Consider the following 26,250-nt stretch of genomic DNA (forward strand, 5'->3'; position numbering starts at 1 on the left):
GCGCTACAGAGGATAGTGTGTACGGGCCAAGCTTCCTGCTATCCAGGACCTATATACTAGGTGGTGTCAGAAGAAATCCCAGTCACCCAAGTCATAGACTGTTCTCTCTGCTACTGCACGGCAAGTGGTACCGGAGCGGCAAGTCTAGGACCAAAAGGCTCCTTAACAGCTTCTACCCCCCAAGCCATAAGACTGTTGAACAATTAATCAAATGGCCACCCTGACTATTTACATTGACCCCCCCCCCCTCCATTTGTTTTTACACTGCTGCTACCCACTGTCTATTATCTATGTATAGTCACTTTACCCCTACCTACATGTACAAATTACCTCGACTAACCTGTACCCCCGCACATTGACTCGGTACCGGTACCCCCTGTATATAGCCTCAATATTGTTATTTTATTGTGTTACTTTTTATAATTTGTTACTTTATTTGGTCAATATTTTCTTAACTCTTTCTTGAACTACATTGTTCGTTAAGGGCTTGTAAGTAAGCATTTCACGGTAAGGTTGTTTCACCTGTTGTATTCGGCCCATGTGACAAATAAAGTTTGATTTGATTTGGACCATTTTCCTGTCCTTCTAAGCATTCAAAATGTAATGAGTACTTTTGGGTGTCAGGGAAAATGTATGGAGTAATCAATACATCATTTTCTTTAGGAATGTAGTGAAGTAAAAGTTGTCAAAAATATAAATAGTAAAGTAAAGTACAGATACCCTAAAAATAGTAGTAGTATTTTAAAGTATTTTTACTTAAGTACTTTACACCACTGGTCATTGATTCATGTGCATTTTTCTAAAGCCATGTATGATCCAATGCAATGGTTGAAGAAACAGTCAATTTTTTTATTATACCGTTGTTTTATCACTTAGCTAATTATATTGTATGATGACCAAATCAAATGTTATTTGTCACATGCGCCGAATACAATGGGTGTAGACTTAACCATGAAATGCTTGCTTATGAGCCCTTCCCAAGAATGCAGAGTAAAAATGCAGAGTAAAAAAAAAACCGCTACCTCCCCCCATCAGAAAATTACCTACAAAAGAATTATTATAAATAACAATAACTGTATCAACCCTTTGTTTATAAACGTGGGAATCGACTTTACCACTTCAGCATAGTTTTGTGGCACAGTCGATACCACGCAGGGAAACCGTTCTTTGTTCGCGGACCGTCTGGGTGTAGGTTTTCCTGCTGGTTGTGTCGTAGTAAATATATAATGTTATAGCTTGGTCTGACTAAAATCTTGTGCATGACCCATCTTGTGTTGGGCCTTTGTATTTAATACAATGCACAAAGACTTCTATCTTGTCGGCCTTATCAGCAGGTGGCTATGGACAACACCCACGCCATAGGTCTCTCAGTTCTCCCAACTCACGACTTCTTGCTCTGAGGACATACACACACACACCCCCACACACACACACATATACACACACACACACACACACACACATCATCATTGTTAAACATACACACACATACACACACACACACACACACACATACACACACGCACACACACACACACATCATCATTGTTAAACATACACACACATACACACACACACACACACATACACACACGCACACACACACACACACACATCATCATTGTTAAGCACACACACACACAAAAACCCCCTTCTCTTAGGCTGAACATCTGAAGACAGAGAACCCGACTCAGAGCCAATGCAATGGAGGTGACCTCGACCAACTCATCAGGACCAATCAGAAGATCAGAACTACTAGAATCAACCTACTTTATTTTATTGTATAAAATGTCAGCACACAATGTTTAGGGGCTCGCTCTCAGATATCTCCCTACGAGGTTGACGAACGGGTCCGTGCACGCGATTTACAGATATCTTTACCTCTGAATAAACTGCCTTATATTATACAATTATCCACCTTGTCCGAAAGTCTCTACTTGGTCTCCGTTCTCCAGTAAACTTGTGATCATCAACAGTTGCTGGGGTAGCTGAGCACACCACCGTGAGGAAAATGGCATCCCTTGAGATGGCAAGAACAAGATGTATGTCAGGAGAAGTGTAGTATTATCATAAGGAGACGTATAGTTGGAATAATCAGGAGGAATGGAGGGGAAAAGAGTGGCAGAAGAGGTCGAAGAGGAAGAGGGTGCGCTTGAATCGGTTAAAAATGGCGGGAAAGGGGAGCGTGTTTGTTAAAGAAGAATGATAGAAAGTGTAAGCATAGTGAACTGTACGCCGGAACGAAGACAGGAGGAGAAATGGAAGTGAGTGAAGGCGAGTTATCGGAGGGGGTAGGTGTGGTGAAGTTCTCGGAGCCCGAGGCTTAGGATACAGATGAGTATGTGACGGTAGGAGTGACATTTTTGGAAGAAGTGGACCCTTCCCTTTTGGTTGATCCATTTCTGGTTACAGGGTGGGTGAAATCAGAGTTGGGTGTTGTGGAATCGGTGAAGGTAACCAGAAGTTGTCTGGTGATAATTGTTTGTTATTTCTGCTGGTCAGAGGGAGCAGGCGCTCGGTGTTAAATGAAAGGGGACAAGAGATGTGAATTGTTTTGCTCTCAAGAAAAGGACACCATTGAAAGGCGTGATTACTTGGGTAGAGGTAAATGTGAAAGTTGACAAACTGAAGGGGAAGGTTCCCGGTGTTTGTGATGCTCATCGTTTGGTGAGACGCAGACAGGGTGGCGTGAGTGGTAAAACAGAAGAGTCGTTGTCTGTTCTTTTGAGTTTTGATGAGGCTTTGCCCGACAAAGTGATGTTATAATATAAATTATCCCGTACGAGCTTTTGTGACGAATACATTACATTGTTACAAGTGTCAAGCTTATGGGCATGTGGCATTAGTGTGTAGGAGGGAGGTTCCTAGGTGTGCAGAAGGGCATGAGACAAAGGAATGTGTAGCATTGGGGAAAGTAGTGGTATGTGTTCATTGTAGGGGTGCCGTTGGGGCTGGAGATCAGAAATGTCAGGTGCGAGAGAGGCAGGTTGAGTGGTGCAGAAGTTGTCGTATGCTGAGGCAGTGAAGAAAGTAGAGGCAGATGGGTCAAGGGGGAGGGATCCTGAGGGGAGTGGTGTGAGTAGTAGATCTGTACCAGTACAGAGGGATAGGCCAACAAGTGATATATGTTTCAGTAAGATTTGATTTTTTTGCGTTTATAGCAATGGTTATCAACCGTACTGCAGGGATGGAACGTAAGTCGTAGAAAATTGAGATTGTGGTAGCAGCTGCAGAGAGGTATTTGGGTGTACGAGACCTGACACCAGAATAATTATCGGGTGTGTTGAGTGGTGGTGTCCCGTCCTTTTAGGCTGTTGGCCTGAGGTAGGACTAGATAGATTTAAATAGCTTTGTAGGATGGTGGGGTTTTAGTGAGTGTAGGGTTAAATGGTAGGGTATTTGTTGATTTTAAAAATAAATAAAAAATCCAAGCAAGTATAAGGGAGTTGTACTCCAGTCTAGTAGGTGGCGGTAATGCAACATTTATTGGCTGACAACCGCCGTTAAACCTCATCGAAGAAGAAGATGATGCCACGCAGGGCTAACGGCCGGAATGTTGAGGGTTTGCCGACCGCCACCATAGACGAGATCACTCTCCCTGCCTGTCTCAGTACACTATGATCAGAGCCGGCTGCAGACAATGATCAGCTAGGGGGAAATCTGTTTATAACATTTTGATGCTATAATTATATAAAACATATGCAACAAATTTTCCACCAACAGGTTTATGTGCCAATGCACCACACAACCAATAAGCAACGCATAACTGCATAGGATTACTGATTTTTGGGGATTATCATCATGGTTTGCGTTTTCAACACCACAATCAAGTAGAGTATGTCTATCTTGACAACAGAAAATGTATCCCTCCCTACTCAGTATATAAGGTTTGGTTTGACAATCTCCGAATGTCATTAAACTTTTTGGTGTTTTTTAACAGATGTCTCTTTCCATGAATCGAATGGCTGTTGTACAGTTTGGATGCTGGAATTATATTAGAGTGGAGTGGATGAACATGTGTAGGTAGCCTAAAGCAGACTTTTGAAGTAGCCTAATCAGAGTAAAACATTGTGACTAATTGTGTTTATGCACACATAAAAGGTAATACATTTTAAAAGTTAAATGACTAATATTTAGGCTATATTGAAGCGTTATATTCTAGGTGTATGAATAGCGGCTCGGATCGGAAAGGAGGTAGAACGTGTTAAGCTTTCCTGAATAACTGGGCCTGCTGGAAGCATAGGCCAATGTGGTCATAGGACGATTTGGGAGAATGATGATGGGCAACAGACAGCGCATCAGTAGGTAATCAGAAGTAAAAATACAACCAGACTGGCCTGCTACGGTGCCTTTCTATAATCTGTCGAGAGTAGACCCACAACTGATCCAAATGGAATGAAACATTAAAATAACAGGGCATTTGCGCAATAAAATGTGATTTTCAATGCAGTTTTTACATCCTAGAGTAGAATTGCACTCACTTGAAAACAATAATGCAATTATTCATTGGAGTGTGGTGTTGTAGGCTCGTCTAGGTAGGATCATTTTATTGTCCCTAAACAAGATCAATAGGGGAGCTTTTTCAGCTACTTGTCTTCACGTTTCTTTCATGCGCAATGGCGCACCTGGCCTCTGTGCTGCCTATTGGTTATTTATATAGAAAATTGGGGTATATTTTAATGATTTTATGTGTGTTATGATTGCTACTTAGCCTATTGCAGATGTGGACAATCGATCCACCTACCATTATTGTCACTATGGATAGAGGGCAGGATAGACAGTTGACTGGTAGACTGTCAGGCTATTGCTCTGTGGTATAGTAAGCATGCGGAAAAGCGTAGTGCATAAGGGAAGTACCAAAACACCATATGGGAGGCGCATGCAAGCAGATGAGGAAAATGTGGCTATATGGAAGACGTTATATAGTAAATCCTGCAAAATGACGAATGTAAATCAGGGAAAAACGCACTACCCCCTACTCCCTGTACCCAATAAAAAAAACACACAACCCTCCCCTACAGAGAGTACCAGTGCCAGATCAATGTACATATCTGTATAACTCGCTGTATGTTGAGGATAAAGATGTGTCTCATTAGCCATTAATTACTTTAGGTTGTTTACTCCAAAACAGGATTGGTGACCTAAGTTTCCAGACATTGCTTTTTGTGTCTTACGCTTAAAAAAAATAAAATATTCTGGCTAGCTAGGTACCTTGTTGTAACGGGAAGTGGTGGTCCACTCTCATTGAAAATAAAACGGCTAGCTATATCGTAAAAATTAATGAAAACAAAAAGTAGCTTTTTGGTCTTAATTTAATGTTAGGCGTAAGGTTAGCAGTGTGGTTAATGTTTGCTTAAAATTTTAAGAAGATTAATTGTAGAAATAGGCGGGGTTTATGACTTTGCGGCTGTGTAACTACTGACGACCGTTGAAAACAAGCTAGCTAAACAAAGTAAACATACTAGCTAGCTGGCTCGCTAGGTAATATCCAATGAATGACCGGTTATTTAGTGCCTAGTTACTCCACAACATATGTTAAGGGGGAAATATATCTACAGTAGTAGCAGGTAAGGAAACACTAAACTAACGTCAACTTTACTGGCTTTTAGCAGTCAGGTCGCAAACGACGGCTAGCTAGCTAACGGCCTGGGCTATGGGGGCAACAAGCTAGCGATGCACTACTACTATCTGGGTAGCTACGAGAGAGGTTGGATACATTAACGTTACCGTTTGCGAAATTTAAAACCTGCACAATTGACCTTAGCAAATACTGCTAGTGCTAGCTAGCTGGTAACGTTAACAGCAGCAGCAGTAGTAGTAGCTATATAGCCACAGATAGAACAATGAGTTATAATATTTGATATTACTAGCTAGTAGCTAGGTCGAAAAAAAAACGGGTTATAATAATGGTTATCTTCAACCTAGGCTAGGCTAGTAGGAGCTTGATTTATAAAAAATGTTTGCCAGAGAGAGCCATATCATATAGCTGATTTCAGCTACTCGTTGTGACCTGCTTGACTAGCCTTGAAAACGAGCGAACAATGACTTGACCTACTCTAACATGGCCATCAATTAAGAATCACAGGGAATGTTGATTGTCGAGCCGAGATATGGAAGCTGTTGTGTTTTTACTCTTTGAAGTATAGTCAAACACCACCATGCCTCTTGTACAGCCATGGGGGTTTCTCGCTTGCTCTTGCTCTCTGGTCTGAATTTGGCCAGTATGACTGTAGCTGGAGAAATGTCCAGACCCCAGAAAGTGCCAAGTTTCCCTTAGGTTTATCCAGATGCTAAATGTCCCCATTTATAATAAAAATACATATTTGTATGATAATTGCAGAATTTCAAGAGTGTCCTCTTCATGTCTCTCCTATAGGCTCCAAGGTAGCTAAGATGGAGGTGCTGTGTTTCCGGTTGCCGGGTCACGGTGACGCCACCCTGAAGAGCATGAACTCCCTGAGGGCCAGGCAGCAGTTCTGTGACATCACCATAGTGACCAGCGGCAGGCAGACGTTCCGGGGACACAAAGTGGTCCTGGCTGCCTGCTCCCCCTTCCTCAGGGACCAGTTCCTGCTCAACCCCTCCTCTGAACTGCAGGTGGGTGCCAGTGAAAGCCACCTTGATACACACTATTTGGGTTATGTTTGATAAATGTTGAGTGTCAGCTTCAGTTGATAAACTAGCCCCTGACAGACACTTTTTGTCACATGCCCTTTCAATGATCTGACCGTTTTAATAGGCATATCTTTGAGCCTGGGAAGTTCTCAGATGTTGCATCATGCCAGCTGTGGTTCCAGTCCTATACTTCATTATGGTGGAGTAGAGTAGATACTATCTTGCAGGATATGACACTAATGGCTTACACGATTGATCATAGGAAAAATACACTACATGACCAAAAGTATGTGGACACCTGCTTGTCGAACATCTCATTCCAAAATCATGGGCATTAATATGGAGTTGGTCCCCCCTTTGCTGCTATAACAGCCTCCACTCTTCTGGGAGGCTTTCCACTTGATGTTGGAACATTGCTGCGGGGACTTGCTTCAATTCAGCCACAAGCATTAGTGAGGTCGGGCACTGATGTTGGGCTATTAGACCTGTCTTGCAGTCGGCGTTCCAATTCATCCCAAAGGTGTTCGATGGGGTTGAGGTCAGGGCTCTGTGCAGGCCAGTCAAGTTCTTCTTCACCGATCTCGACAAAACATTTCTGTATGGACCTCGCTTTGTGCATGGGGACATTGTAATGCTGAAACAGGAAAGGGCCTTCCCCAAACTGTTGCCACAAAGTTGGAAGCACAGAATCGTCTAGCATGTATGCTGTAGCATTAAGATTTCCCTTCACTGGAACCAAGGGGCCTAACGCAAACTATGAAAAACAGTCCCAGACCATTATTCCTCCTCCACCAAATTTTACAGTTGGCACTATGCATTTGGGCAGGCAGCGTTCTCCTGGCATCCGCCAAACCCAGATTCACCCGTCAAACTACCAGATGGTGAAGCATGATTCATCACTCCAGAGAACGCGTTTCCATTGCTCCAGAGTCCAATGGTGGCGAGCTTTACACCACTCCAGCCGATGCTTGGCACTGCGCACTGCGCATGGTGATCTTAGGCTTGTGTGCGACTGCTCGGCCATGGACACCCATTTCATGAAGCTCCAGACGAACAGTTCTTGTGCTGACGTTGCTTCCAGAGGCAGTTTGGAACTCGGTAGTGAGTGTTGCAACCGAGGACAGACGATTTTTACGCACTACTTGCTTTAGCACTCAGCGGTCAAGTTCTGTGAGCTTGTATGGCCTACCACTTCGCGGCTGAGCTGTTGTTGCTTCTAGACGTTTCCACTTAACAGAACTTACAATAACAGCACTTACAGTTGACCTTGGCAGCTCTAGCAGGGCAGAAAATTGACAAACTGACTTGTTGGAAAGGTGACATCCGATGACGGTGCCACGTTGAAAGTCACTGCGCTCTTTAGTAAGGACATTCTACTGCCAATCTTTGTCTATGGAGATTGCATGGCTGTGTGTTCGATTTTATACACCTGTCAGCAACGGTTGTGGCTGAAATAGCCGAATCCACTAATTTGAAGGAGTGTCCACATACTTTTGTATATATCTAAGACTATGTATGAAGAAAAAAAATGTATGCACTCACTAACTGTAAGTCGCTCTGGATAAGAGTGTCTGCTAAAATGACTAAAATGTAAAAATTGTTTAAGACGTAACAGCAAAATAGCTGTTTGGTGTGTTTTTGTCCTATTTTGGCCTCTAGGTGTCAGTCCTTCACAGCTCCTCGGTGGTATGTGAGCTGCTCCAGTCCTGTTACACTGGTGTGCTGCAGTTCAGCCCCAAGGAGATAGTGAATTACCTGACGGCCGCTAGCTACCTGCAGATGGAGCATGTTGTGGAGAAGTGCCGGGGAGCCCTGGGCAAGTACATGCAGCCAAAGAACCCCAGCTCACCAAAGGTTAGTTACCCATTTTGGTTAGTGTTTATTGGTGTATAGTCGAAGGCACCCTATTGAAACATTGGTTTGAAATCACAACATAAAATGTTAATACACTGTGCTTCAATTGTAGAAGGCAAATACTTTCTGAACTTATCTACTATGTGATTCAACAAAGGCTGGATTTGCAGTCAGATTGTTTTTGCCTGTGAAGATATTCAACTGGCTCGTCTTCATTCTTTTTCTCTACACCGCTCATTTTCAGATCAAGTCAGAAGAGAACCACTCGATGCCAGTGACAGTCAGTGGCAGCAGCAGCCACTCCCTTATGTCGACCTCTGCTGATCATTCCCCCTCACTGCAGCCTCACAGCCCTGTACAGTGTCAGGCTGATGACCATACAGACTCACACACTAAGATAGATATACGACACGATGACGACCCTAACACAATGGATGAGATAAAGGTAAGTAAGTTCAGGAAGAACACTTACCACTGCATCCATCTCTGGGTCTATAAATGGGAGAATCAAGTACTCTCTACAACAGCAGAGTTACTGTGTTTTATTAACATAAGAGTAGCTACCTGGGTTCAAATAATGTGTATTTGTGTATCTGGTATTTAAAATATTTTTTCCTGTAAAGTTTTTGTTATTGAGTATTTCAATGGTTATTTGTAAAAAAAGAAAAAAAAAACTAATAGTCTACCAAATTGTATTTGAGAGTATTTTCCAAATTGATTTCAAATACTATTTTTAAATACCTGGGTTAAATGCATGGGAGTGTATTTGAGGATTTTCAAATACTTTCCAAGTGTATTCAACTACTTGTCTTTTCAAATAAAAGATACATTCGATTGAAGTATTTATCATTCAAATCGGTCTCATGTTGTTCTAGGTGAGAGTAACAGAGGAGGACAGGGAGGATTATGACGTGTTCCGGATCTGCATCGAGGATGAGCAGGAGCCGGAGCCGGAAGAGAGGCGAGAGGAAGGCGGAGAGGACGCCACAGAGGGGCATCAGTACCCAGATACGGACAGTGCCATAGTGGGAGGGGGAAAGGGGGACGACGTGACCCCAGCCGAAATGGCCATCCACATCAGCGGCTTCGAGACGGAGGGGCTCCATGCCTGGAGGCGGAGACTCACCGACTCACCCAAAGTGGGGAGGGGGAGGGGCTTCAAGAGGAAGCGTGGCTCGTACCGCGAGAGAGGGAGGAGGCCTCTGGGTATGCAATACCAGGAGGCGTGGCGTCTACCCACCGGGGCAGAGACGATGCAGGGCTTCGGCCTGGACTTCAGCCAGGAAGCCATGAGGTCAGCGTTCCTCTCGGGGGGCGAGCTCCCACGGCTAGACTATGGGATGGGGGAGGTTCAGGGAGAGGAGCTGGTGCCCCGGGATGGGAATGGTCCGGCCCACTACAGCCTGGACGACCCCAGTGGTGATGGAGGTGAAGATAATATGGGGATGGCGGCTGTGCCAACAGGTGGTGACGGGGCGGGGGATGAGTCTGTGGCCGTGGTGGGTTCCACCTCTAGCACAGCGGGGCCGGTTGCATGCGAGCAATGCGGTCTGACCTTCCCCTCGGCCCACTCCCTGGCTGTCCACTCACGCGCCACCCACTTGCTGTATGTGTGCCCCTGCTGCGGCAAGCACTTCAACCACTCCAGCAACCTCAACCGCCACATGACTGTGCACCGTGGTGCCAAGGTCCACCGCTGCCCGCTCTGCGACAAGACATTCACGCAGAAGTCCACGCTGTGCGATCACATGAACCTACACAGCGGCGAGCGGCCCCACTGCTGCGCCTACTGCCACTCACGCTTTGCACACAAGCCGGCGCTGCGGCGCCACCTCAAGGAGCAGCACGGGAAGACGACCGCTCAGAACAGCCTGGAGGCACAGGTCGAGATGGAGAGAGTGGCAGGGCCAGGGGGAGGAGAGGGAGACACTCAGGACAGATTTGACTTTTGAAAAGGACACTGGAACAGGGAGGAGAGATACTCCCTTACCCCTCCTCTCAGCCAAAATGTACACTTATGTACACTTGCCTTCATGGCCAAAAGAGTGGTTTGGAGTGTGCCTTTGAGTTTGTGGGTTGGAAAAGAGGTTGTGTGTGCTGGAGGGACCTACTAAGATCTTGAAAGGGATCCTTTTTGACCTGGGGTGCACAACTCTGGTCCTCCTTACGGGCCGAAGTGTATGCTGGTTTTAAGCGCTGGCCAGTCAATGACATGGATAGATTATTTATCTTTTATCTCTTAATTATTTAATTGAAGCGGGGAAACAATTACCTACAGCACCGTAGCTCTGGAGGACTGGAGTTGTGCACACTTCAGTTTTAGACTCTTATTGTCTCATTTGTAACTCACTGGCTGACCAATAAAATATTTTAATTTGTGTATTTGAGGGTGAGCTTCTTAGTTAAACATTGGATGTTGGTATGTACCAGCTGATTTTGTAATGTGTACACTCTTACACTGTTAAAACACTTCATTTAAAGAAGTACCCAAAATAATATAAAGTAGGCTGTCATTCCATAATCATGTTCATCACAAAGGACAAATAATAAGAGACCTACACTTTGTGCAATGCACGCTTACTCATGACTTGTGAGACACTATTCTGTAACTAAATGTGCACTGTTGTGCATAAAATGACAGTGCATACAGTGCATTTGGGAAGTATTCAGAACCTTTCACTTTTTCCACATTTTGTTACGTTACAGCCTTATACATCTCTGCACTGTATCATGCTATTCCAAAGGAACCAGACAATAGATACATGTGAGAGGTATTTGTGGGTTTCATGGCTTACAGCTATGAGAGACATACACTATTATTGTGTTATTACATTGATACAGTGCCAAATCTAATTGGCCCCTTTGATTCATAGCAAGACCCCATTCGACAACCAGATGGACAAATGTATTGATGTGATTTATTGAGCTCCACAAAACAATGAAATCCCTGGTTGCAAGACCAGGCCACCATGAAAACCACCACAATCTCTGTTCACATGGTTATTGCCATTACACATCCTGGCCATGAATAGAAATGTAGCATCTACTCAGATCAACTGACACATGGTGCTGTATCGGGCTAACAGGCAATCAACAACTAACTCAAAATGCAATATAGAAAACACATACAACGCTAACTCATTGATTCTTCTTACAGATCTCCAATGCGGCACGCCTCTTAGCTCATAGGAAATCCTCACTGTACACAACCTGGTTTCTCTTGTCTCTGTAAGAACCTTTGGCACTGTTCTGCACAGCTGTGAGAGGGAAAGAGAGAAAAAGTATACAATAATCCAGAGTTGACACTTACTGTCATACGCTGCTTGTTAGTCCGATCTGTGTTTGACTATGACTGATATTTACCCAGAGTGGCCCAGACAGATTTGCCAGTGGCTGCCTCCAGCATGGGCTGCTTCCTGGCGATGCTGACTTTGATGGGGACGTCTCCGACCGTGCTTCCATTCAACTGGGAGAAGAAGAGTGTATAGATGATAGGTTTTACACTATAATGGCTTAAGTTGGGACAGGGAGCTGGAGCTATACTGACCTCAGCTACAGCCTGGTCTGCAGACTCCATCTTCTCAAAGGTGATGAATGCACAGCTAGAAAGAGAAAGACAGGGTTGTGTTCATTAGGCACCAAACAGAACAAAACAGTGAGGGACTTACTGGACTAGTTTTAGTTTTCAACTGCAAAACATTTTAAAACACTGAACATTCTCTGTTTTGGGCGCTCTCCCAATAACACACCCACACGGACATAATATCTCAACAACAACATTTAAGTAATGTAGCCATACTTGCGTGGGGAATCCATGGACAGGTCAATGATGGTGCCGTGTTGGGAGAAGGCTGAACGCAGGCTGTCCTCCACAAGGCCAGTACCATACACGTACACCGTGTTCCCCTTCCTCACCCCCCTCTGCTCCGGGTACGAGTCTGATCCTGAGAAGGGGAAAGAGAGCGAGAAGATAAGGGAGAAGAAAAACAGTCCCAATATTCCCTCCTTGAATTTGTATTTTGAGTCGAATATCCTTTTAAGAATGCCAGTGACAAGACACATGAAAGACAGAGAAGTCCAGTAAAAGAATACTCACGTCTGAACGGTCCGTCTCGCTCACGTGACTCTCTGTCTCCTCCCCTTTCCCGGTCGCGGTCTCCGTCCTGGCTCCTGTCTCTCTCGCGGTCTCGCGGCTCTCTGTCCCTGCCCCGGTCGCCGCTGCCCCGGTCTCTCTCTCTGTCTCGCTCCCTCTCTCTGTCTCGCTCCCTCTCTCTGTCCATCTCTCGATCTCCTCTGTCTCTCTCTCGCTCCATGTCTCTGCTGGTGGAAAGGCCGCCGCCTCCCTCCTCCTCGTCACGAGCCGCCCGGTCGCCTGGAGTAACGAAGCTGTTAGAGAGCCACAGAGGAAGAGATGTTAAACCGCCTTATACAGAGAACCAGTGTATAAAAGATGATCTACTCTATTACTCATCAGAGCTTTTAGGCTTACCTCTCGTACAAAGATTTTCTTTGGGCTCTTTTGCCAGCCTGGAGTAGAAATTAAAATGTAAAAGCAGCAGCATCAGTTATATCTTCTCAAAAACTGATTTTACATGGGATGTCATGTAATTCTCACTTTACCTCAGAAAGTTCCTCATCGGTGGACATGCTCCTTTGGAATGGTTGGAAAGCCACAGGGCCTGGAACTTTCTCTGGATCCTGGTAAACAGAAAGAGAAAATATAACAAATCATTACTAAATTGATAAGTTTGAGTTCCATCACAGACTAGTTTATGTGTCATATTTAAAAGGCATTTGCAACTGTGTCAGCTTTATACATTATTATTATGTATTTATATGTAGATAAATTATTGTATCAATCATTTATTCTATGATCAATTCCCACTACTACATTACACATCCTTGCATATTGCATGTTGTATCTCACCTTGAGCTTGATCTCTAGCGTTCTAGAGCGCTTGAAGCCAGAGTTCTTGTTCTCTGACTTGATGGCGCTGATCGCCCCAGACTTGATCAGCATCTTTGCCTGCTCTGTAGCTGTCGCTGTATCTAGCACAGGCTGGTCTGACAAAGCTAGCGGAGGGAGAGCGTAGATGCAACATAATCAACTGAGACCAAGTATCTGCTTAGTAATACAGTTTTAAAAAGTGAAGACAAAGCCACATACTGCGCTTCAATCCACTCTGATTGGTCTGGCTGGTTGAACTCTGCTGCTTCTTCAAAGCCAGCAGTGCCTTTTTCTAGAGGTGTGAGGATAGAGGGAGAGAGAGAGACAATAAGAGGTGTAAACACTGAGGCCAATCGGAGTTTGGTAACATAATAATGATATCTAACTTTCAACATTATGAGTGTGATGATAATTACTGACATGTGAATGTGAATTCAATAAAGACCTAGGACTACTCCTGATCACATCTGCAAATGTGGGGGCAGTGACACATCTCATTGTCAGAAGCAGGATACAGATACATAGATTTCTCTCTAGTCAAGTGGAGAGTGAGGAGATTCTTAAAGTTTCTCACCTTTTTCTTGAGTTTGGCATATTTCTTCTGCAGAGCCTCCTCTTCCTCTGTCAAAGAGCTTGGGAACACCACCATGTCGAACCCAGCTGGAAAGTATTGTGAAAAATGAATGGACAACCAGAATAGTGGGCACATTTGCACAACACAATGAATATCAATACACAAGTGTGGTTAAATTCAACTTAATATGGCTATTGCATGAACTTAAAAACGACCATTTACACTTTGTTCACGACCACATGGATTTCTGTTTCTACATTCTGCATGCATCTGACAACATTTTAAAACCTTACGTTACCTTGTTAGCTAAGGTTAGCTGGTTGGTTGGCTAGTTAGCTACCCACTAACGTTAGCTACTACTAGCCATCTACATTATGTGTTACACAGGGCAGTGGAAAGTATACAATTGCTTATCAACAATAAGGCAATGTAGCTTTCAGACTACAACAATAAAAAATATATACTACATTGACACTATTGTATTTAGAAATGTAATTATTTTCTTACCTCTGTAACGTTACTATAGCTAGTTTTAATCACACTCCTTCACGAACACATAAACACAGGCGCATGAATATGACGTACACAGTTGTTAGGGCGCAAGAATAAGAAAAAATACTATTCAACCTGCTAAAATTGCTGGAATAAGTCAATTATAAGGAATGCATGGCATACACTTGACAACATTTAGTAAAATAATGCATTCATATTGAGATATATATCGTATTACATGTGGCAATTTTACCTACTTCCGCCTATCAATCTTTGCCATTTCCGAATAGACAGTGAACTGCTGCAGTAACTTTCATCTGCGGTGAAGAAATGGAAAGAATAGGTATAGGAGATTTAGATAATATTTACAGTTAATGAATTAGGCATACGTTTAAGACCATTGCTGTAAGCTTTGCTTTACAGTAACCTGCACTAAACTTGTTAGCAATACAGTTTACTGGCGAATATAACAACTTGGGTTAGCCTAGCTAACGTTAGCTAGCCAGCTCAGCGCTCATTCATGTTGCAGAAATGCAGTCCATCCCAACATGTACAACGTGTTATGGGAAGAATCTTATCAGCTAAAGCAGACATTGCAATATATGTTTATATTATTTAATATCTACACTGGACTCTATTGTATTGCACTGTAGAGGACAGCCCATAGAAACTAGGCTATTCATCTCAATCCCATTTCTCTCTCTCGCTCCATAGATCTGCCCCCTGTGGGCCCCACAGATCTCCCTCTGTCCCTGCTGGAGATGGGTTGCTCTGGTAGGTTTGAGCTCATCACACATCCATAGCCCAACGACCAGCCCCTGTCTCCACAAACCACGGTCAGTATGACTGTCTGTTGTTGGATTCTTATCTGAAAACTTGCGCCGCCATTTCTACAGATATGAAAGGACCACTTAGAGCATGCAGGCAATATATTGCATATCTCCATCTACCTCTATTTGTCTAAGTTACGTTTTTACAGTAGGTGTCACCTACCTACTTAGGTCCTTCAGAACAGCAAAGGCCCGCTATCAAGTTTAGAGGAAAGGAGCAAACTTCAGTTTGGAATGCAGCCTGTGTTTACATACGTCTCCTATCCAATCTCTCCAGCCCATGTGTTTCTATCATTCATTTATATACAGCTCCCCCATGGACTCCCACCCACCAGTGTGGGCTTGGAGACAGAGGTAGAGAAGCGCTTTCTATGCGACCCTGCCTGGCTTCCCATACACGATACCGACGCTGCCTTCCACAGGTTTCTGAAGTGAGTCTGCTTACAGTGCCTTCATCAAGTATTCATACCCATTGGCTTATTCCACATTTTGTTGTGTTACAGCCTGAATTAAAAATGGATGATTTTATTTATTTTTTCACCCATCTACACACAATACCCCATAATGACAAAGTGAAAACACGTTTTAATTAAAAAAACAAATATATTGAAAATGAGATACAGAAATATTGAACATACGTATTCACACCCCTGAGTCAATACATGTTAGAATCACCTTTGGCAGCGATTACAGCTGTGTCTTTCTGGGTAAGTCTTTAAAAGTATTACACACCTGGATTCTACAATATTTCCACATTTATTATTTTTAAAATTCTTCAAGCTCTGTCAAGTTGGTTGTTGATCATTGCTAGACAGCCATTTTCGAATTTTGCCATAGATTTTCAAGCCGATTAAAGTCAAAACTTTAACTAGGCCACTCAGGAACATTCAATGTCGTCTTGGTAAGCAACTCTTTCCATGACATAGGCTGACCAGGTGAAAGCTATGATCCCTTATTGATGTCACTTATTAAATCCACTTCAATCAGGGTAGATGAAGTGGAGGAGACAGGTTAAATACGTTTTTTTAAAGCCTTGACACAATTGAGACATGGATTGTGTATGTGTGCCATTCAGAGGGTGAATGGGCAAGACAAAATATTTGTGCCTTTGAACGGGTATGGTAGTAGGTGCCAGGCGCTCCGGTTTGTGTCAAGAACAGCAACGCTGCTGGGTTTTTCACGCTCAACCGTTTCCCGTGTGTATCAAGGATGGTCCACCACCCAAAGGACATCCAGCAAACTTGACACAACTGTGGGAAGCATTGGAGTCAACAATTGAGTCTGTTCTGAGGGCAAAGGGGGAAGGTGTTCTTAAGTCAATATTAGGAAGCTGTTCTTAATGTTTTGTACACTCAGTGTATATTTGGCCTTGTGTTTTAGTTTATTGTCCTGCTGAAAGGTGAATTTGTCTCCCAGTGTCTGTTGGAAAGCAGACTGAACCAGGTTTTACTCTAGGATTTTGCCTGTGCTTAGCTCTATTCTGTTTATTTTCATCCTGAAAAACTCCCTAGTCCTTGCAGATGACAAGCATACCCATAACAGGATGCAGCCCCCACCATGCTTGAAAATATGAAGAGTGGTACTAAGTGATGTGTTGTGTTGGATTTGCCACAAACCTAACGCTTTGTATTTCAGGACATAAAGTTAATTTCTTTGCCACATTTTTTGCAGTTTTACTTTAAAGCTATATTGCAAACAGGATGCATGCTTTGGAATATTTTTATTCCAAGGCTTCCTTCTTTTCACTCTGTCATTTAGGTTAGTATTGTGTAGTAATTACAATGTTGTTGATCCATCCTCAGTTTTCTCCTATCACAGCCATTAAACTCTGTAACTGTTTTAAAGTCACCATTGGCCTCATGGTAGAATCCCTGAGCGGTTTCCTTCCTCTCCAACAACTGAGTTAGGAAGGACGCCTGTATCTTTGTAGTGGCTGGGTGTATTGATACACCATCCAAAGTGTAATGAATAACTTCACCATGCTCAAAGGGATATTCAATGTCAGCTTTTTTTTTTTTTGTACCCATCTACCAATAGGTGCCCTTCTTTGCGAGGCATTGGAAAACCTCTCTGGTCTTTGTGGTTGAATCTGTGTTTGAAATTCACTGCTTGACTGCGGGACCTTACAGATAATTGTACGCGTGGGGTACAGAGATGAGGTTGTCATTCAAAAATCATGTTAAACACTATTATTGCACACATTTATTGATTACTTTTTATTGCTTTGATGCCATATAAATCTCACTTGGAAAGTGGTGTTTATAAGGGGAATTCAGTGGTCCAGATGAGGCTATTCACCTGTAGTGAAATACTGTTGTACCACATGGTCACAGAATTAATTTGCGGTAAGACTTGTTGCTTTTCTCTAGGCTAGCTGAGAGAGACGTTCATGTAGACTCTCTTCTCCATTGCGCTTCGTCTCCTCTACACTCTGGCATCGTAGTAGTCAGAGATCCAACGACAGGAATGCTTTTGGACTTCACTGAGGTACATAATAGTGTCAGCTGTAATTCAGCTATGCTGTCTTAGTCTGTGTGTCCTAATAATACAACTATGATCATGATGTGACTCAATGGGAACATTCAGAATTTTAGCACTTACCTGAGTGATGATCTATTAATCTTATTGTTAGGTCTACTTCATTTCATACACTTGCTACACATTTTACAACCCAGTGTCATTAAATCTCCTCCTCACTTTCTGTCCAGGTGTTACTTGGGGACACAGGCATCTCTGCTAAGAATTATATGTCCCTGCAGCGTCCACCAAACCCTAATCCCTCTGAGAGCCTCCGAGGAAGCAACACCAACTACGCCTTTATGCCCGGTGGGTCTGACTCCTCACCTAAATATATTATCAGAGCCATATACACTACATGACCAAAAGTATGTGGACACCTGCATCCGCCAAACCCAGATTCGTCCATCGGACTGCCAGATGGTGAAGTGTGATTCATCACTCCAGAGAACGCGTTTCCACTGCTCCAGAGTCCAATGGCGGCGAGCTTTACACCAATCCAGCCGAGGCTTGGCATTGCGCATGGTGATCTTAGACTTGTGCGCGTCTGCTCGGCCATGGAAACAGTTATTATGCTGACGTTGCTTCCAGAGGCAGTTTGGAACTCAGTAGTGAGTGTTGCAACTGAGGACAGATGATTATTACGCACATCAGCACACGGCAGTCCCGTTCTGTGAGCTTGTGTGGCCTACCACTTCGCTGCTGAGCCGTTGTTGCTCCTAGACATTTCCACTTCACAGTAACAGCACTTACAGTTGACCGGGGCAGCTTTGGCAGGGCAGAAATTTGACGGACTGACTTGTTGGAAAGGTGGCATCCTATGACGGTGCCACGTTGAAAGTCACTGAGCTCTTCAGTAAGGACATTCTACTGCCGATGTTGACCTATGGAGATTGCATGGCGGTGTGCTCGATTTTATACACCTGTCAACAACGGGTGTGGCTGAAATAGCCGAATCGACTAATTCTAAGGGGTGTCCACATACTTTTGTATATATAGTGTATATTCATAAATGTATATATGGCTCTGAAATATAAAATAAATATTTGTCGTAAGTTATGTCTTCCTTTTAGTCAATTATAGAATACAAATATTAACTATTTCTCTATCTTGTTCACATAGGCGGTATGGAGGAGCTGACACTGGAACAAATCAAGAAGAAATCAGAGCTGGAGGAGGACATAGACTTTGAGAACGGTGATTTTACCTTTTATTATGGAGTTGAGATGGTGTAGGGGCAATGGTCATCCATACAAAAGGCTGCCTGTGCACAGGGAGGCGGGTTAGTGTGAGGCGGGATGCTTACTTTACAATGAAAATGCAGACTGAAAGGACCTTTGAAATAACAAACACTGTGTGCTGTTCCTGCGAACCAAATCGATCTCTTCAAAAATCAGAATACAGATTTAAGTGATTACAGATCTTTTTATGATTGAGTATATGTGTTTCTTGCATGTGTTATGTGATGTTTGTGTAAGTAACATATTTATTTCCCTTTACCTCAGGGTTACTCACAGTGCCCCCTGGACTTAAAGTTGGGATGGACTTGCACTACATGATCAAAAGTATGTGGACATCTGCTCGTCGAACATCTCATTCCAAAATCATGGGCATTAATATGGAGTTGGTCCCCCTTTTGCTGCTATAACAGCCTCCACAATTTCGAGTCTCATAGCAAAGGGTCTGAATACTTATGTACAGGTAGTAAGGTATTTTCGTTTTTTATTTGTAATACATTTGCAAAAATGTATAGAAACCTGTTTTTGATTTGTCATTATGGGGTATTGTGTGTAGATTGATGAGGAAACATTTAATTTAATCCTGTGGAAAAAGGGAAGGGGTCTGAATACTTTCTGAATGCACTGTGTACATCACACATCATAAAACATAAAATTGTATTATTTAACCTTGCACATTATATCACACTGTATCACATTATACCTACATGCCCCCGGGACCAAGCTCTGCTCCATAGGGGGTCGTAGCATATACAGTACATCATATACATATAACATTAGACAATATATCACACATTAACCCTATGCATCACTGTTTTTATACTGTCTAACATTCTAACTGAACACATACTATGGTTATACATTGAGATACCCTCAGCCATGTAGGCCTATACATCAGCTTGACTGACACATTCTATCTCCCTCTCTCTATTGTAGGTCCATGCTCTATAACGGTTCAGAGGTCATCAGAGATTTAGAGTGGGTGATCTTTGATGAGGTTCACTACATCAATGATGCTGAGGTAACAGAGAATCCTCACTCTCAAAACCTGCCCCTCTCACTCTTTTAGTCAATCAAGTGTCACTAAATCTCATTCTCTCCTGTTTTCTTTCCCTCCCTTTCTATCTTTCTCTCCCTCTTAGAGAGGAGTGGTGTGGGAGGAGGTTCATGTTACCTGATCACGTCAGTATTATTCTGCTGAGTGCCACTGTCCCCAACGCAGTGGAGTTCAGTGAGTGGATCGGGTACGTTGTCAACTATTGCCTACTGTTCTCCTGATCACCCTAAACACCATCTGTCATCATCAAACCCAAAGCATGTATGTTGGGAAACACACTGTTAAACCATGTGCGTTTTCTTGATTACGTGACCTACTGAGGAAAAACTCTGGGCCCTAATATCTGAGTATTTCTTGGTCAAGTCACGTGGTTAGAAAGAAACTCCTGGCCCTAGTTAAAGTATAGTAATATCTGTTGCTGTGGTCACAGTATGGAGCATTTATAGTGTGTGTTCAATGTTGTGCTTGGCCTCTAGTATATTAATGGAATGATGTCTGAGCTGTGTATGGATGCTTCAGTTTCTCCCCTCCCTTCCTCTCTCCTCTCCAGGCGCATTAAGAAGAAGCACATCTATGTGATTAGCACAGCGAAGAGACCTGTGCCTCTGGAGCACTACCTGTACACAGGCAACAGCACCAAGACCCAGAAAGAGATGTTCCTACTGCTGGACGCTACAGGCAACTTCCAAACCAAAGGGTACGTACACACACACCTGGGCTCATGTATATGTTAGGTTTGTCATTAGACTTGGGACAAAAAAACGAAAATTATTGATACAGACCGAAACAACAATTTATCGATTACATTTTACTGATATCAATAATAACTATGAGGAACCTTCACTAAAAGAATGTGAAGTTTGAAATTAAATAAGTCTGCTACTATGGGCTATTGCTAACAGGGCAATAATATTCACAACATTCAAAGTAGTATTAGTAGTTTTAAGGGTAATATGAAAAAGTAACTGGTGCAAATTAATGTTGTAAACTTATCGTTCAATTTATTGTTAACATGATAATCAGTCAATTTATAGTGATATGGATTATTAAATTGTTTTATGTTGCTTGTTTTTTTGTTTTTAAGGTACTATGCTGCAATAGATGCCAAAAAGGAACGTACCAGTAAACACGCCCAGTCCTTTGGGACGAAAAATACATCTCAGAACACTACACCCAACCAGGTACAGAATATCACCCCTACTCTCTCTCTCTGTCCCCCCTTACCCTCTCTGTCACTCACTCATCCCCATTGTAGCACTTCTGTCCGTTTTTGAACATCTTCTCTCTGTATCATTTCTTTACTCTTTCCCTCTCCATTTTCTCATCCCTCTCTCCATCTCTCTCCACCAGGTCCGGGCGGTATGGCTTTCCCTCCTCCACTTCCTGTCCCAGCGCCAGCAGACCCCCGTGGTGGCGTTCACCTTCTCCAGGACGCGCTGCGACAACAACGCCCGCTCTCTAGCCTCCATGGACCTTACCAGCTCGGTGGAGAAGAGCGAGATCCACTCCTTCTTCCAGAAGAGCCTGAGCCGCCTCAGGTAGGGTGCACTCTGGCTGGGACCGGTTTGCTTCAGTGTCTGAGAGAACTAAGACCTGCCTATCAAGTGTACCCATGTTCTACTTGAAAATGTTTCATGCAACCATCAACAATGCAATGAATTCAGCTCATATGGCTGTGGATTTATTATTCCCTATCATAGCCAATTGTAGCAAATAGATTGAACTGTTGGACATGTAACCTAGGAATTGTTAGATTGTACATTTACATTTTAGTTGTGACTTTTGGCAAAAATTCAAGATCATTTACTGATTAATTACTGGAATAATTAATTGATTAGATTAATTTGGTTATCCTATCCAAATGTATCTAAGAGGGCACCATTAAGGGTTGGATATAGAGAAACCCTTCAATTAACTCTATCAGTAGTTATCGTTAACCGTTATACCATTAATCACCATCAACAATAGTCTAATCAACAGTCAATTTACTATATTCTCCATTCTGAATAGCCATCATTTCTGGAACTGCAAAAACCCAGTCGCTCGCAAATGACTTCAATGCCATATAATTAATTCAAGGTTTTATTTATTAGACTAAACAAGTTGGGAAATGACGTAGTTAAGACTTACAATATAAAGACAGGGTACTTTGGGATGCAACACAGTTATTGAGGTGAGAGGCTCCACAGGTCAATATGAATGGCTTCCGTACTCAACTCAGGCAAATACAACAACACATTCACAGGACTTTTGAGAATTATATGATCTTATTAATTGAAAGAGAAAATGTGAGAGGACTACGTCGACATAGGCTTTCACAACCGGGAAACTATAGAGCTCACCAACCAGGAACAGACATGAACTAGGCTACCAATTAGCATCCGATGTGGACAGTGCTGGGACAGTATTGATGAAGAGTTTGTAAATTAGACCTGCCGTCTTACAATACTCAATGACTTCCACCACTTTACACACACAACACCAATTTCAGAGGAAAAGAAGAATGCAACAGGATAAATTACTTGCATGGGTTGTTGCCTGCCCAGTTGGATTCCATTAGGATGGGATGGAGCCGGTTCAAAGGTTGTTGTCCAAGTCTCTCTCGACAGTAATGCTGAGGCCAGCAGGCCAAAGTAGCTCACAGCCGAATGAGCTATACCCACTTCTCTCTGTTCTCAGTCTAAGAAAGTAAATTATTTTAGAGCCCATCCCGATTGTGAACTCAGTCAGTTAGTCTTGAATGAGCATACAGTGCGTTCCGCAGGATCACCTCTGGGATGATTGCTTCTGTCTGAGTAGGATATGGTCTCGTCGATAGGTGTTTGGCTTCCAAGGAGATGTAGGACATTTGTTCAACTGGTGTGGCCGCACTGCGAAGAAGCTTGATCTGCCAGTCTGTTAGCAAGTCCTGTATTTATAGGGATATTCACAGAGGGCGGGCTGGTTAGTCCAGACAGGTTGTCACAGGACCACCCCGTTGATTCTGAGAATTCAGCACAGTTATGTCCATTGAGATAAATCTGAGATTTCCTCATAAGTGTCCACAGTATGTTCCTACTGTACAGAAAACCGTTAAACAGACCCTAGGATGAAATATGTAGCATATAGGTTCTAAACATGCTTTGAGTAAAATACACATTAAAGCCCCTTTTAATGACATAGAAAAATCAGAAGAAAACTGTCACAATATGCTTCAAGTTATGCCAACATGTTATGAGTCGTTCAGTTTGATACATTGTTCAGAAACGTGTTTAAATGTCACTGGTGCAATTGCCGCTACTTTTCCCTCTTGTTACAAGGAATATTATAGCCTGACCCCCCTCTTTCTTTGAATTTACATCCAGGGTGCCTGAAAGTCTAGTTGCTAATCCATAGTAACATATGTATGCAGATCGTAAGATGGTCTCCTAATCGGCAGAAAGTGTCTGTTCTTTGTCTCCTTGACCTCCCCCAGGGGACACTCGGAGTCGTAAAATGGGGAAAGGGAGAGGAGTTTATTGTTCTTCTGATAGGGGCGTCTTGTAAGCTACTCAGTGACAGGAAGGGCTAACCCCCCTTTCACCACATTGATGCGTGCACAGGGTATTTTGGTATTTTATTAGGATCCCCATTAGCTGTTGCAAAAGCAGCAGCTACTCTTCCTGGGGTCCACACAAAACATGAAACATTACATAATACAGAACATTAATAGACAAGAACAGCTCAAGGACAGAACTACATAAACATTTTTTTAAAGGCACACGTAGCCTACATATCAATACATACACACAAACTATCTAGGTCAAATAGGGGAGTGGCGTTGTACACAGGGAACATCTGCTCCTTCATCATTCATAGCTTGAGGGAGGCGCTGTCAATAACAAAACTGTACATCTTGACCTGGAGAGTGCGTGACCCTCCTCGTGGGCTCTTGTTACAACAAAGTCACTTTGCAGATGCTCTTATCCAGAGCGACTTACAGGAGCAATTAGGGGTTAGTGCCTTGCTCAAGGGCACATTGACAGATTTTTCACAAGTCGTCTCGGGGATTCGAACCAGCGACCATTCGGTTACTGGCCCAATGCTCTTAACTGCTACGCTACCTGCCGCTCCACCTGTCTTGTTACCAACCCCTCCTCTGTTGTAGATCCTGTTGATGAGGGACCAGCTGAAGAGGGGGATCGGCGTGCATCACAGCGGCATCCTGCCAATCTTGAAGGAGGTCATTGAGATGCTGTTCTCGCGGGGGCTAGTAAAGGTGAGTCTTATTGGTTAATTTTTGAATCAATGTGACAATTTGTCAATATCTTGAAATGCCATGTCTGATGAAAAGTCCTAACTTCTCTACCTCTGTCATCAAATCACAATTTATTTAAAGTGCATTTAACAACGTCTTGACACACTTTACAAATAAATGTCTCGCTCTCAGGTTCTGTTTTGTTTGAGACGTTTGCTATGGGTGTGAACATGCCTGCAAGGACAGTGGTGTTTGACAGCATACGGAAACACGATGGTACCGGCTTCAGAAACCTGCTGCCTGGTATGCTTCCTTCCTCCCCTTCCCTCCTTCTCACGCGTTTATATACACAACATCCTTTTCATTCACTCTCTTTTTCTTTTTCTTTTTCTTTGTCTCTCTCTCTCTCTCTCTCTCTCTCTCTCTCTCTCTCTCTCTCTCTCTCTCTCTCTCTTTCTTTCTCTCTCTCTCGCTCTCTCTCTCTCACTCCCTCTGTGAAGCAAACATAACGTCAACACTTTCATTATGGCAAAAGGAAAATCGTTGAATTATCCAAGGGCTTAATGTTATTGAAGGCACTCTTGAATTAACAGCTGATATTCACATTAATTAAAACGAGGAGGAGAATTTGAAACGGTGCTTACAGGAAGTATTTTAATCTGATGCCACTTCAATCTCTCTCTCTCTCTCTCTCTCTCTCTCTCTCTCTCTCTCTCTCTCTCTCTCTCTCTCTCTCTCTCTCTCTCTCTCTTTCTTTCTCTCTCTCTCGCTCTCTCTCTCTCACTCCCTCTGTGAAGCAAACATAACGTCAACACTTTCATTATGGCAAAAGGAAAATCGTTGAATTATCCAAGGGCTTAATGTTATTGAAGGCACTCTTGAATTAACAGCTGATATTCACATTAATTAAAACGAGGAGGAGAATTTGAAACGGTGCTTACAGGAAGTATTTTAATCTGATGCCACTTCAATCTCTCTCTCTCTCTCTCTCTCTCTCTCTCTCTCTCTCTCTCTCTCTCTCTCTCTCTCTCTCTCTCTCTCTCTCTCTCTCTCTCTCTCTCTCTCTCTCTGATGTTTGAGTGGAGAGGAAAAAATAGAATGGATGTTTTTCTACATGTTAAAGAGCTCTTAGTACCGTATGACCAGGGTTTCCGTTAGCCGGTAAATGACGGCTTTTGGCGGATAAAAAAAATGAAAAGCCGATAAAGAAAATGTTGCCGGCCAAATTGTCCGGGAGAAAAATAATATCCATTGCAAAATAAAGCTTTTTATTCATTGATTGAAAACCAGTCGAATTACAAATTTTAATTTTACAATGATCTGAATGTGATTTTCAGCACTGCGGGTGGATGCCCTAATGCGTTACGCACCCAATGCATATGGATGTCCGGTAAATTAAAATCTTGCTGGTCACGTTGTCTGGTGCCACATTTTTGTAACGGAAACCCTGCGTATGACTGACCTGCCTCTTTTGGCTTGCTCTCTCTCTCTGTCTGTAATCTGTAATCATGACGTGCTTTGAGAGGCTGGTTATAGCACACATAAACTCCATCATCCCAGACACCCTAGACCCACCATAATTTGCATACCGCCTCAACAGATCCATAGACAACAAAATCTCCATTGCACTCCACACTGCCCTCACCGACCTAGATAAGAGGAATACCTATGTGAGAATGCTGTTCATTGACTGCAGCTCAGCGTTCAACACCATTTTCCCCTCCAAGCTCATCACCAAGCTTTGGACCCTGGGACTGAACACCTTCTGCAACTGGATCCTGGTCTTCCTGACGGGCCGACCCCAGGTGGTGAGGGTAGGTAACATCACCTCTGCCACACTGACCCCCAACACGGGGGCCCCACAGGGCTGTGTGCTTAGTCCCTTCCTGTTCTCCATGTTCACCCACGA

At 43.2% G+C, this 26,250-nt stretch overlaps 3 protein-coding genes across 3 annotated transcripts in view; 2 read left to right on the forward strand and 1 right to left on the reverse strand.

Annotated features, from left to right (window-relative positions):
• Positions 1-5,257: 5,257 nt before the first annotated feature.
• Positions 5,258-10,851, forward strand: LOC121586357 (zinc finger and BTB domain-containing protein 12-like). Its single transcript, XM_041902977.2, has 5 exons — positions 5,258-5,567; positions 6,377-6,597; positions 8,275-8,469; positions 8,714-8,914; positions 9,345-10,851. The coding sequence occupies exons 2-5, from the start codon at positions 6,394-6,396 to the stop codon at positions 10,419-10,421; spliced, it is 1,677 nt and encodes a 558-aa protein (XP_041758911.2). The 5' UTR covers positions 5,258-5,567; positions 6,377-6,393; the 3' UTR covers positions 10,422-10,851.
• Positions 10,852-11,365: 514 nt separating this feature from the next.
• Positions 11,366-14,586, reverse strand: LOC121586358 (negative elongation factor E). The gene is made up of 11 exons (XM_041902978.2): positions 14,499-14,586; positions 13,992-14,077; positions 13,637-13,709; positions 13,397-13,542; positions 13,090-13,167; positions 12,959-12,996; positions 12,566-12,855; positions 12,269-12,413; positions 12,017-12,071; positions 11,833-11,935; positions 11,366-11,726 (listed from the first exon to the last, which is right to left on the reverse strand). The coding sequence occupies exons 2-11, from the start codon at positions 14,064-14,066 to the stop codon at positions 11,653-11,655; spliced, it is 1,077 nt and encodes a 358-aa protein (XP_041758912.1). The 5' UTR covers positions 14,067-14,077; positions 14,499-14,586; the 3' UTR covers positions 11,366-11,652.
• A 101-nt stretch (positions 14,587-14,687) lies between these two features.
• LOC121585755 (helicase SKI2W-like) overlaps positions 14,688-26,250 on the forward strand; it is a 52,638-nt gene continuing 41,075 nt past the window's right edge. Inside the window, 15 exon segments of the mRNA XM_045226571.1 lie at positions 14,688-14,826; positions 15,198-15,319; positions 15,623-15,744; positions 17,683-17,800; positions 18,022-18,139; positions 18,953-19,027; positions 19,336-19,395; positions 19,989-20,089; positions 20,211-20,233; positions 20,235-20,312; positions 20,676-20,822; positions 21,210-21,306; positions 21,476-21,688; positions 24,252-24,366; positions 24,534-24,645. Coding sequence (XP_045082506.1) covers positions 14,814-14,826; positions 15,198-15,319; positions 15,623-15,744; positions 17,683-17,800; positions 18,022-18,139; positions 18,953-19,027; positions 19,336-19,395; positions 19,989-20,089; positions 20,211-20,233; positions 20,235-20,312; positions 20,676-20,822; positions 21,210-21,306; positions 21,476-21,688; positions 24,252-24,366; positions 24,534-24,645 — 1,514 coding nt within the window. The 5' untranslated portion in view covers positions 14,688-14,813.

This window comes from Coregonus clupeaformis, chromosome 17 (genome assembly GCF_020615455.1).
Source record: "Coregonus clupeaformis isolate EN_2021a chromosome 17, ASM2061545v1, whole genome shotgun sequence".
In the NCBI taxonomy this organism is placed as follows: Eukaryota; Metazoa; Chordata; class Actinopteri; order Salmoniformes; family Salmonidae; genus Coregonus; species Coregonus clupeaformis.